We start from the raw sequence: 12,085 nt of genomic DNA, 5'->3' as shown, positions 1-12,085 counted from the left end.
GATGAGATGGGTGGCAAACCAAATTAATTAATTAAACAAGCAAACCAATAAAATGTCTCATACGTGATTATTTCGAAAGTAAAAGTGTACATTTTGAGGTGTCACTTATGCCCTGGGTCATCTCTTGGTTGGATTACTGCAATGCACTCTACCTGGGGCTACCCGTGAAGAATATTCAGCAGCTACAACTGGAATAGAGCACAGCACTGTGGACGGTTCTGGAGGCCCCTTGGGTGACATATGTAACACTGCTGTTGCACAAACTGCACTGGTTGCCAATTTGTTTCTGGATCCCCTTCAAAGTGTTGGTCATTACTCTTAATTCTGGGAGTTATGATCCGGCTCAGGAGGTCCACAGGTTGTAAAGGGGCCATAGTTTCCCACACTTTGATCATCTCAAAGGCCCTGTGTGATACTTGCTATCTATGATCCAGATGTCAACTTTGAACCGAACCTGGCAGCGGCCATTTTTCTGTTCCTCAGTTGCCACACAGAGGGGGAAGGGGGGAAAGGAGGTTGGAATGCCTTACTAGACACAACAGAGAGCTTTCTCGTAAGTACCACAGTCATCTCTACTGGCAACAGATAAGGGAAGGAGTGCCTGGAGAGACCGCCAATTAACCCAATTGGCCAATGTGACTTGTGACACTTGGGGATGGGGTTGTCTCTTAAGTTTAATTATGCTGAAACCACGGGAAAGATTTAGAGTGGGTTTTCCTTTGAAGATGTGCCGATATGAAGTACCCAATAAACAAGAATGTTGAGAAGGATCCTAGTCTGAGAGTTCTGATTTGCTTGGGTTTGTTAGTCGGAGACTTGACACCAGATTTGACTGGCAGGGTATCACGGCATGAAAAGGGTGGAAGACTACAGAAGGGTTATCAAGTGTGTGTACATGAAGTAGATCCTTTGGAAGAACTCAGAGGTTCTTCCAGAGAGATCCAGCTCATTGATTGGCCGAACCACTTCAGTGCCAGATAGATATGAAGCATGCAGGTTCCTAAACTGAGAAACTGGGATGTGTGGATGTACATATGGAGTGATGCAATCGCGTGCAGGTGTGCTTCTCCGGGAACTCACCTTTGGCTGGCCTCCATCTCTAAGAGAGCCGAGAGCGCGGAGGTCCCCTTCTTGGCCAGTGGAGGCGGCCCTGAAGGTTCCAGAGAGGGGGCAGGAAGGGGGCTGGTGATCTGCAGGCCTTTCATTGCAGGACCTTTCTGGACAGGAGGAAGACAGCAAAGAGTCAGCGAGAGGAGGGGAAGAGAAGAGATGCTCGTGGGCACCTGAGGAGGGGGTCAGTTTTAGGACAGCCTTGAATTTTCCCAAAGGATTCTGGGAACTGGAGCTTTCTGACTCCTATCTATGAAGAACAACAGCTCCAACAACGGATAGAATTTGTTCTATCACTTTCTTGAAAGCAGAGATGCAGGCATTGCATGTTGTAAACTGATGGGACACTGAAAGATTCAGCAGGAAACAAATCTGATAGGTAAATAAAGTCTTACTTCTTCATGTGGAGATCTTTTCATCCTCCTTTTCTAAAAAAAAACCTCCATGGGCCAGGAAGCTGAGACACTCATGTGCTCCTTCCACAATGGAGGAGCCCAGTTCTGTTCTGCAACCAGAGGTCGGGTGGGGAAGCTCCCGGACTGAGTGCCCTGACTTACCCGGAGGATCCGGTCCGAACGGTGCCGCCTGCGGATGCGGTTCAGCCCTTCCACAAAACGAATGAAGCCGTCCAAGAGCTGCCACTCCTCTTCGTCAGAGCGAGCCTTGCCACCATAGATATCACAGTGGGCTTCACCTTCCATGATGCGCTTGGTGGCGCTGATGCAGGCCGGCAGGAGCAGGAAACGTGTCCGCCAGAATTTGAGCGACTCAATCAGGCTATGTGGAGAGAAAGCGGCAGCCGAGGGGGGCGAGATCAAGCCAGTGTTTTCCTCCATGGGGCTGTCACCAGACCCTGAGCTTTCCCAATGCCTGTTTCAAAACTTATCCTGTCCCTCTCTTACAAATACAGCCCTGCAACCTTCAGTTTAAACTTTAAACCCTTAATCATTAAAAGCCTGGAAGAAAGGGAGGAACTGGTTCCTGTGGCCCTTCCCCACTGGGCTGTGTGGAAGCATAAGTGTTCAAATCAGGGTTTTCCTTCTGCCCCAAAATGGCAGAGGTACGAGCGCTGAATTGCCAGGAGGGCCATTTATTAAATCTATCCCATATCTTGAAATATTAAGAGATACAGATCAAGGAAGTCATATTTCTATTTTTAAAAAATGCAGGATTCAACCACTGGGACCAAAGGTTTCTTCTTCCAGGTTTTTGGGCTCGTGCTGGAGCCCATCATCAGGGAAGTGCTCTCTCTACAATACAGTTATTTCTCTCCAGATATTTTGGAGAGAGAGAATTTCCCTGATGATGGGTTCCATCACGAGCCCAAAAGCTTGGAAGAGTAAACCTTTGGCCCCGATGACCCATTCAGATTGGATCCTGCAACGTTATCCTGGGACTTGTATGTTTGTCTTCATTCACATAAAAAAAAAAACAATAACCAAAATGAAAAAAGGGATTTGCAGATGGCAAGTTATGAAATCTATTACAGCAGCACGTTTATCGCTGCAGGGGAAAAGAAAGCAATGCCCTGGAGCCCTTCCTCCTCTTTTCTCCCTGAAGGCCGTGAATCCAGTTCCAGGGAGTCAGTGGGAATCTGGGCTTCCAGCCTCTGGTTTCCCACAAACGACCTCAGCTGTGATTATTATTAATTCCAAATTCTCTGTGAAATGCAAGAAAGATGAGCAAAGAACTTAATGGACCGTGTGGGTGACCTTGGGGGATGAGGGGAAGAGAAGCTGCCTAGGAAACAACCAGGCAAGCGAGACAGGAGTCCCCAGGGGCTTAACAGGCAGAGAAACTTAAAAAGGATCCACACGAAAGGCTCAAGTAATTAGAAGTGGTTTGTACCTTCAGAGTTGCAAGTTTCAGTCAACGAGCCTTACAATAAACTAGAATTAGCTCACCTAGACTGGCCATCCTGTCTTTGGGACTCCTCACAAGGGCATCCTTTTAAAGAACCAGGTGCTCACTATGCACCTATTTAAAGAGTTGGAGAACCAAGGCCCTCGGCTTACCTGAAATCTTCCGAACCAGCCGAGCAGATGTACTGATCCAGGTAATTCCACTTATATTCCTCTAGCCTCTCGTGGGAAAAGTCCACCCAGCAAGAGACAAACTCTGAGTCTGAGTGGGAAGGACACAGACTGTAAGTGTAATTGATCTGGGCAGATTCATACGGGTACCTAAAAGGAACAAAAATATCAAAGCAAGCCTTTTCAAGTCAGATGCCATGGGGGAAGGTCTTTTAACATAAAAGTGGCTGGTGAATGCCTTTCGCCCCCCAGCTTTCCTACTCTCATTCACAAGATTTGATTTGATTTGATTTGATTTGATTGAATTTCTATACCGCCCTACTCCCGAAGGACTCAGGGCGGTGAACAGCCATGAAATAAAACACATACATATACAAAATTTAAAATCGAATAAAATGAATTAAATAAATTTGGCTGAATTGATACCCATAATTTAAAATACCCATATTTTAAAATAAAGTAAAAATTTAAAATTTACACTTAAAAGGGAGAAGATTTAGGCGAGGCCAGCTTGATGAAATAAAAGAGTCTTCAGTTCACGGTGGAAGGTGCGCAGATCCGGAATCCTCCGTATCTCGGGGGGGAGCTCGTTCCAGATAGTAGGTGGCCCCACAGAGAAGGCTCTCCCCCTGGGGGCCGACAGCCGACATTGTTTGGCCGACGGCACCTGGAGGAGCCCCTCTCTGTGGGAGCGTACTGGTTGGTGGGAGGCTATTGATGGTAGTAGGCGGTCCCATAAGTAACCAGGTCCTAAGCCATGGAGCGCTTTAAAGGTGGTAACCAGAACCTTGAAGCGCACCCGGAAGACCACCGGGAGCCAGTGCAGCTCGCGCAGGAGAGGTGTTACATGGGAGCTCCACGCTGCTCCTATAACCACCTGCACGGCCGCACTCTGCGCCAGTTGGAGCCTCTGGGTGCACCTCAAGGGGAGCCCCATGTAGAGAGCGTTACAATAGTCCAGACGAGAGGTGACGAGGGCATGAGTGACTGTGCGTAACGAGTCCCGATCTAGAAAGGGACGCAACTGGCGAATCAGGCGAACCTGATGAAAAATCCTCCCGGTCACGGCCGTCAAGTGCTCTTCTAAAGACAACCGTGAATCCAGGAGGACGCCCAAGTTACGAGCCCTTTCCGTGGGGGCCAATGATTCGCCCCCAATAGCCAGCGATGGCACCAGCTGACTATATCGGGACGTCGGAAACCACAGCCACTCGGTCTTGGATGGGTTGAGCCTGAGCCCGTTTTTCCCCATCCAGATCCGTACGGCCTCCAGGCACCGGGACATCACTTCAAGGGCATCGTTGGGGTGGTCCGGGGTGGAGATGTACAGCTGGGTGTCGTCAGCGTACAGATGGTACTTCACCCCGAAACCACGGATGATCTCGCCCAGCGGCTTCACATAAATGTTGAACAAAAGGGGCGAGAGGACCGATCCTTGTGGCACCTCACATATAAGGGGCCTCGGGGTCGATCTCTGCCCCCCTGTCAACACAGACTGCGACCCGTCAGAGAGAAAGGAGGAGAACCACCGTAAAACGGTGCCTCCCACCCCCAACCCTTCCAGCCGGTGCAGCATGATACCATGGTCGATGGTATCAAGAGCCGCTGAGAGGTCTAACAGGACCAGGACAGAGGAACAACCCCTGTCCCGAGCCCTCCAGAGATCATCAACCAACGTGACCAATGCCGTTTCCGTGCTGTACCCAGGCCTGAAGCCCGACTGGAACGGATCTAGATACGACGCTTCATCCAGGTACTGGGGAAGCTGTCGCGCAACCACACTCTCAACAACCTTCGCAACGAAGCAAAGGTTGGAGACTGGACGATAATTAGCCAATACTGCCGGGTCCAGGGAAGGCTTCTTGAGGAGGGGCCTTACCACCGCCTCTTTCAGGGAGGCGGGGAAGACACCCTCACCCAACGAAGCATTTATAATCCCCTGGAGCCAACCTCGCGTCACCTCCCAGGAAGCCAGCACTAACCAGGAGGGGCACGGGTCCAACAAACATGTGGTCGCGTTCAATCTACCCAGAATCCTGTCCACGTCATCTGGGGTCACAGGATCAAACTCATCCCAGATAACAGTCTCAAGACTTGCTCTCATCACCCTCGCTGGATCTATCCAGTCAGAGTCCAGACCTGCCCAAATCTGAGTGATTTTGTCATGCAGATACTGAACAAAATCCTCAGCTCTTCCCTCCAACGATGCCCTTGAAGTGATGTCCCGGTGCCTGGAGGCCGTACGGATCTGGATGGGGAGGAACAGGCTCAGGCTCAACCCATCCAAGACTGAGTGGCTGTGGTTTCCGATGTCCCGATATAGACAGCTGGTGCCATCGCTGACTATTGGGGATGAATCATTGGCCCCCACGGAAAGGGCTCGCAACTTGGGCGTCCTCCTGGATTCACGGCTGTCTTTAGAAGAGCACCTGATGGCCGTGACCGGGAGGATTTTTCATCAGGTTCGCCTGATCCGTCAGTTGCGTCCCTTTCTAGATCGGGACTCCCTACACACACACAGTCACTCATGCCCTCGTCACCTCTCATCTGGACTATTGTAACGCTGTCTACATGGGGCTCCCCTTGAGGAGCACTCGGAGGCTCCAACTGGCGCAGAGTGCGGCTGCACGGGTGGTGATGGGAGCAACGTGGAGCTCCCATGTAACACCTCTCCTGCGCGAGCTGCACTGGCTCCTGGTGGTCTTCCGGGTGCGCTTCAAGGTTTTGGTTACCACCTTTAAAGCGCTCCATGGCTTAGGACCTGGTTATCTATGGGACCGCCTGCTACCACCAATAGCCTCCCACCGGCCAGTACGCTCCCATAGAGAGGGGCTCCTCCGGGTGCTGTCGGCCGAACAATGTCGACTGGCGGCCCCCAGGGGGAGACCCTTCTCTGTGGGGGCACCTATGATCTGGAACGAGCTCCCCCCGGAGATACGGAGGATCCCGGATCTTCGCACCTTCCGTCGCGTGCTTAAAATGTTTTTATTTCATCAAGCTGGCCTGGCCTAAATCTTCTCCTGTTTTAAATTTAAATTTTAAACACAAATTTTAATCTGTTTAATTATGGGGTATTTTAAAATTCAGCCTAAATTATTTAATTTGTTTTAATCTATTTTAAATTTTGTATCTCTGTGTTTTATCCTCTGGCTGTTCACCGCCCTGAGTCCTTCAGGAGAAGGGCGGTATAGAAATTTAATAAAATAAAATAATGACCCTGGCTAATTATGATTTCCCTAGGAACCGGATGCGTAGTCTGTGTTAGGCTGAAGTGAAGGGTTTGGCAGGCTTTCAGGATTCTTTTCCAATGCTCTAAAACAGGAGTCTCCAACTTTGGCAATTTTGAGACTTCTAGACTTCAACTCCCAGTATTCCTCAGTCAGCCCTGCTGGAAGTTGGTCCACAAGTCTTAAAATTGCCAAGAATGGAGGCCCTGCCCTAAAGGGCAATGAAGACCCTGCCAGACTTCCCATGACTCCCATTTCCTGCTCAAAGAGTGGGCAGGAACAGATACTCACTTTGGCAGATACCGAGTGACCGTGATGATTTTGTCCTTCAGAGTCACTTTATGGAAGGTCCGGCCCATGCTCAGCCAGTACTGGTCATCCTCCTCAGGTCGATTGCGTGACACAAGACCTGGGCAGAGAAAAAAGACAAATTAGAAGTGCAGATCATTTACCCAAGAAATATAAGCAGAGGACTGATTGAAATTAGCAAACACACGGTTTCCCTACATTGCCTTGAAGCAGCGGGAGTCTGTCTAGAAAGATTCCCCATCAAGGCAGAGGCAGAAGATGTAGCAATTAGGATGAGCAAATAGAATACCAAGGGCAGAGAAGCATTTACACTTTACACACACACGCATTAGTGGTGGGTTTCAAAAATTTTGCTACCGGTTTGGTGGGTGTGGCTAGGTGGGGGCATGTGACTGAGTGGATATGGCCAACTTGACATCACTCATGTCCACACCCACTCAGTCACATGACACCCACCTAGCCACGCCCACAGGAAAAGGTAGGAAAATTTTTGGAATTTCCACCTATCTACCCCCACCCTCCCTTCGCTAGTCAGCCCCGTTTCCCCTCCTTTAGCAGCCCCGGCCCTAGCCCCGCTTCCTCCCCTACTACCGCCTCTTTGTTCAGGCTGCTTACCTTCCGCGGCGGCTGGTCCAGAGTCTGGAAGGCAAGCTGACCGGAGTTTTCGGCGGCCTCCAGCTGCCGAAAAGTACCAGAGGTTGCGGAAAAAGCTGCTGCCGTCGCCACCATGTTCTTTGTGCATGCGCATCCCATTGGACTTACAAGGCAATGGGATGCATGTACATGAAGAACATGGTGGCAGCGAACATGGTGGGCGGGAGGGCGAGCGAGCAGCAACTGGGGGACCGGTTCAGAGGCATGGCCAGCCAGCCATCACTACTGGTTTGGCGATCTTCTGCCAACGGTTCGTGTGAACTGGTGCAAACCGGCTGAATACCACCTCTGACACACATCCTTTTACACACCTCACACAGTTCTCCCAGTTTACACAGAGAGCTTCTCTTTTTGTCATATTCCCTTCCCTGGACCAGCTGGTTTTCATCATGGACATGGACAAGTCATGGACAAGTATAATTTGGTTCCTGGGTAGTCCTTGATCAGGAAAGTCCATATCCTACTCTTGGAACTTTTACCCATCCATCATTCTTTGATCTTCATCTGGCCCATGGGAGATCCTGGGTCTACCTGCATCCTGGGTACCATTATGTATCATGTTCACTCGGATAGGTCAATGGCTGGTTACCTTCTGCCTCTCCCTGGTCCAGGTGCCCTTGGCTGCCACATCCAAACTGCCCTCCCAATGTGGGGACTCACCTCTGCTGTACAGGGGGCTGCTGCTAAGGGGGGGCTGGACCGCTGCTGGCTTCTGGGGCTTGCTCTGCACAATGAGTTGGTAGCCCTGCATGAGACGCTGGCAGATGAATTCCTCAAAGACCTGCTGGGCTGTCATCAGCAGGCCTTCCTCGTCCCTCCTGAGAAAGGAAGGGGGAGGGGTCATCATAGGCAGGAACAGGGGACCCTCCCCATCTACTACTCCCTCTTCCCCAGAGCAGCCGGCACTAGAGGAGGCCAGGAATAAGGGGCGCTGGGGCCTGAGAATTGGGCACCAATAGTTCCAGCCACAGGCCCTGCTCAAGGGCAGGACGCCTTTCCTGCTCGGCTCCCAGGAGCTCAGGGAACCAGAAAGTGGGAGAGCTCCCGGGCCTGTACAGCATGGAGATGCCTCTACAGTTAGTCCTTGAATTATGATCAGCCACAGTGATGGAAATTGGCCTAGTTTCTGGCAAAAAATGACTATTACAGAAAATGGGTTCACTTAACGACTGCAGTGTTTGCATAATGACCACTGCAAAAAAATCCCAAAATGGTGTTCGTCACGTGTGTGTCTCAATTTACAACCACCATGACATATGTTCTCCTATGTTGATTGTTGTTTGGATGACGCCAGGCTGCTGTGGGTTTTATTCTTTATATCACGTATTTTATCTGTTTTATTTCCCACCTAGAGTCACAAATGTGAGATGGGCAGTTATATAATCAAATGAATGAATGAATCAAAGCTCCATCTGCCGCCTCTATTGCTGCTTCGGTTCTCCTCCTTTCAGGTGCCCTTAAGACTGGCTGGTGCCACTCTTGGGGGTGCCCCTTGCTCTGGCACTGCTCCATGACTGGAGAGAGCTACACGCCACACTTTTACTCAGCTCAAGTGCCTCCTCACGACTGGGTGCACTGGCAAATCAGCTCCCCCTAAGATTGGTCGCCTCCTCCCCAGAAATATTGTTGAGTAGGAAGAGCCTGGGCTTCTGATCAAGGGAAGTCATTTGGTGCTCAAGGTTGCTTTATCAAGTGCCACAATGAGTGTGTGTGGCACCCCAAGAGGCACCCCAAGACATGACCACCCTCCAAGCCCAGCCAAGGAAGAGGAGGAGGAAACCACGAACGTGGGTGCCTGAGGACTACAGAGGTGCTATTGTTGGAATTGAAAGCTCCAAATTCAGAAACACAAAAGCTACCAGGAACGTCCCGGATGAAGGGAGCTCATCTGTGGCATGCAGCTTTTCTGAATGGCTGCGTCAAAAGCCAGGCCCAGCCCGGTTCCTCTCTGCAGCTCATTCAGCGATGGAGCCCGAGTGGGGGGAAAAAAGCCATCCGCCCTCTTTGCAAGGACAAGCTGACCAGTGGCCCCTGGGGTCAAGCCAGAGCAGAGAGGACAACTCTAGGCACTTCTCCTCCTAGCCACACTTGGTGGCGCTCAGGTAACGGCCGGTGTGACTTGGTCACCTGAGAGCCAGTGGATCCCCAGGCAGACGCACCTCTCAAGGTCCGCTTCAGGAAGGAGGTCGTAGCAGCCCTCAGTATAGTCGTTCCGGAGGCTCTGGCGGTCCGGGAAGTAATCCGTGGTCAGGGGAAGACAGGCCGGAGTGGTGAGAGACTTCCAGTCCACCCCAACAGTACAACAGAAGCCTGGCACTATGGGGGGAGCAGACAGTGTCAGAACTGTCTCGTGTTGCATACAGAGGGCAAGAAGGAGGAAGTGGAGGAGGAGGAGGAGAAGAGGAGGAGAGACCAGGAGCCAGGAATGGCGGGAAGTGCCACAGAAGCCAGTGAAGAGAAACAGACACACAAGGGGTGGAAGATATGAAATCCAGAGGGGAGAGGAAGGGGGGATGGGGGAAGAAAGACAGAGTCGGTTAAACAGTGCAGTGAGCCCATGCCAGCTCATTCCCATCATGCAACTGGGGTTGAAAAGTTAATATGCTTCCCTTGCCCGGTGATTTGGAATCCAAGCCAAATCAGCCACTGCAGAATTAACGTCACTCTCAAGCACAACGAGGCGCACAAAAACACAGAACAGCACCAGGATTCAAAGCCCAGTTCAGCAAATTAAACCAAGTCCTCCTCTTGTGTCAGTGCAAGAGAAATGGCGGGGGGGGGGGAGAGGAGAGAGCCTGTGTTGGCAGAACAGGCACGTCAGTATGGCAGCCACAGCAGAGAGAGACAAGGGGGGGGGCATTCCCAGGGCTCAAAAAGAAACACAAAAGGGAAGGGGAAAAAAAACCGAGGACAAGAAAAAGTGGAAACTGGAGAAGGAAATTCAGGGAAAAGTGGTTTGACTGGACTTCCTTAAATGCCCCAAAAGAGACACTCCCGAGACCAGAGCCACTGTCCCTCCCCCCTGAATGGGACCCAGCCCCAACCCACCCCCTCACCTCTTCCTAGATACACGGCACAGAGGGCACCCCCTTCTGTGCAACTATCAGGGCAGAAGGAAGCCCAGTGGGCTTTGACTGAGGGGATCTGCCTCCAGGACCTTTAGGATTCCTTGGAAGTCATCCAATCAGCACGAGATCCTGAGATTTTTCATACTTCTATTGGCAAAGAGCCCCCAATCAAAAACTCCTGGGTAAATTGTGAAGGGCTGGTCTGAAGTGGGGAGCAAAGACAAAGGGAGGGTTGGAATTGGATCTTCTTGGCAGAGGCAGGAAAATGCCCTAGAGGACAGGGGCTGGGGGTGGGGGTGGAAGTGATGGAAGGATGGTTGGGGGGGGTCCAGAAGCCTCTGGCCTTGGAAGCGCTCCTGCTCAGCTTGAGGAAAGAGATATGAAAATAGTAGCATCAGCTACGTCCCAATGCTGATCAAACAAGACTCCAAAACTCAGCTCAAGAGCCTAACATTACACTTCATTTCTAGCACTTCTCATTCATTTCAACCCAGGTTGCTGGGATGCATATATATTTAACACACACACACACACATACACACACAAAAAAAAATACACTTCGATACCAATTTAAAACATCTTCTTTAGCTTCAAGAAGGACCTTGGCAGGGATATGCCTCCCCAAATCAGCCCTTCTAGCTTGCAAATCTTCTGCTTCCAGCTGGTCATTCCTGGGATGCCCAGAGATGCCTGTGTGGTCCCGCACAGCTTTGCTTGAGAAAGTTGCTCTACTTTCTGGTTTGGAGGGTTGCCTGGAAGGGCTGCTCCAGAGTCAAGGACTGACAGCCCAGGGAGATGAAAAAGCACTCAAACTGCCTTCCACCCCAAGGCAAAGGCTGCTTAGGAGCGATTTCCTTGGGCTTCATTGGATCGCTGGCCTAAGGTGGCTCTTCCTTCTTAAAAGCTGATCTAGAATGCTTCCCAGGGCAGGGTCCCCATGGAAGATTCTTGAAGGAATCACTCGCATGGGATCCACAAGTCCATCGTTGTAATTCTGCACAGCAATGAGCCAAATCAAAGTTCAAACTCTGTTTTCACTGCCTCAGAGCAGAAACATTTGGAGGAAGCTTTCTCTCTGGGCCACAAGGGAAAGAGAAGAAGCGGCTTAAGAATGGGGTTTTCCATTTGCACCGTTTCTTTAAAATAAGAATTTACATTCTGATTCTTATTGCTGCCTAACTGATGCTCAGGTTCTTCGGGAGCTGTGAGAAACAGGCTGTTAACCCTTTGAAGAGAGAGATCCAGCACCGGTGGTACCTTTTCTCTTATCTCCTGCTGGGTGTTCCTTACTGAGGCCAGAAGATCTGCTTGAATCAGAAGGTTTATTAGCTGCTCTCTCCATCCTGATTGCAACAATGTTGACAAGCCAAAAATCTAAAGAATCCATCTAGCACATGCTTGCTTCTTGCTTTTGTTTTTTCTTTTATCTGTTATGATCTCAGAAGACAGCATTTTCAAAGATGGATGGCATTTCCTGCCCTCATGGGTACATGGCACACGGGTACATTTCCAGCAGCAGCAACTGTGATCGCCAAACCCCAAAGCCCTCCCAGAGAGAGGGGGAGACAGCCAGTCTGCCTTCCATGGCATCTGGGAAGGAGTTCCATGCGAGAGACACCCAGAGGTCAAAGCTCTCAAACTCACTCAGTTTTATGCACACCAACCTTCTCTCCCCCACCTGTCC

At 50.6% G+C, this 12,085-nt stretch overlaps 1 protein-coding gene across 12 annotated transcripts in view; it reads right to left on the bottom strand.

Moving 5' to 3' along the window:
- Nucleotides 1-12,085, bottom strand: part of DEPDC5 (DEP domain containing 5, GATOR1 subcomplex subunit) — a 56,710-nt gene that overhangs the window by 18,160 nt on the left and 26,465 nt on the right. For 8 of the 12 annotated variants that reach the window (XM_087880082.1, XM_034438512.3, XM_034438517.3 and 5 more), the window contains 6 exons: nucleotides 9,493-9,676; nucleotides 7,994-8,151; nucleotides 6,662-6,779; nucleotides 3,126-3,293; nucleotides 1,668-1,887; nucleotides 1,081-1,217 (listed from right to left, as the gene is read on the bottom strand). In XM_087880082.1, coding sequence (XP_087736208.1) covers nucleotides 1,081-1,217; nucleotides 1,668-1,887; nucleotides 3,126-3,293; nucleotides 6,662-6,779; nucleotides 7,994-8,151; nucleotides 9,493-9,676 — 985 coding nt within the window. The remainder of the gene's footprint in view (nucleotides 1-1,080; nucleotides 1,218-1,667; nucleotides 1,888-3,125; nucleotides 3,294-6,661; nucleotides 6,780-7,993; nucleotides 8,152-9,492; nucleotides 9,677-12,085) is intronic. The other 4 variants (XM_087880084.1, XM_034438516.3, XM_087880085.1 and 1 more) reach the window with 1 other exon arrangement.

Source organism: Pantherophis guttatus, chromosome 17 (genome assembly GCF_059756535.1).
Source record: "Pantherophis guttatus breed Tessera chromosome 17, ASM5975653v1, whole genome shotgun sequence".
In the NCBI taxonomy this organism is placed as follows: Eukaryota; Metazoa; Chordata; class Lepidosauria; order Squamata; family Colubridae; genus Pantherophis; species Pantherophis guttatus.
Note: the sequence above shows the minus strand (reverse complement) of the source record. Positions and strands in the feature narration are given on the sequence as shown.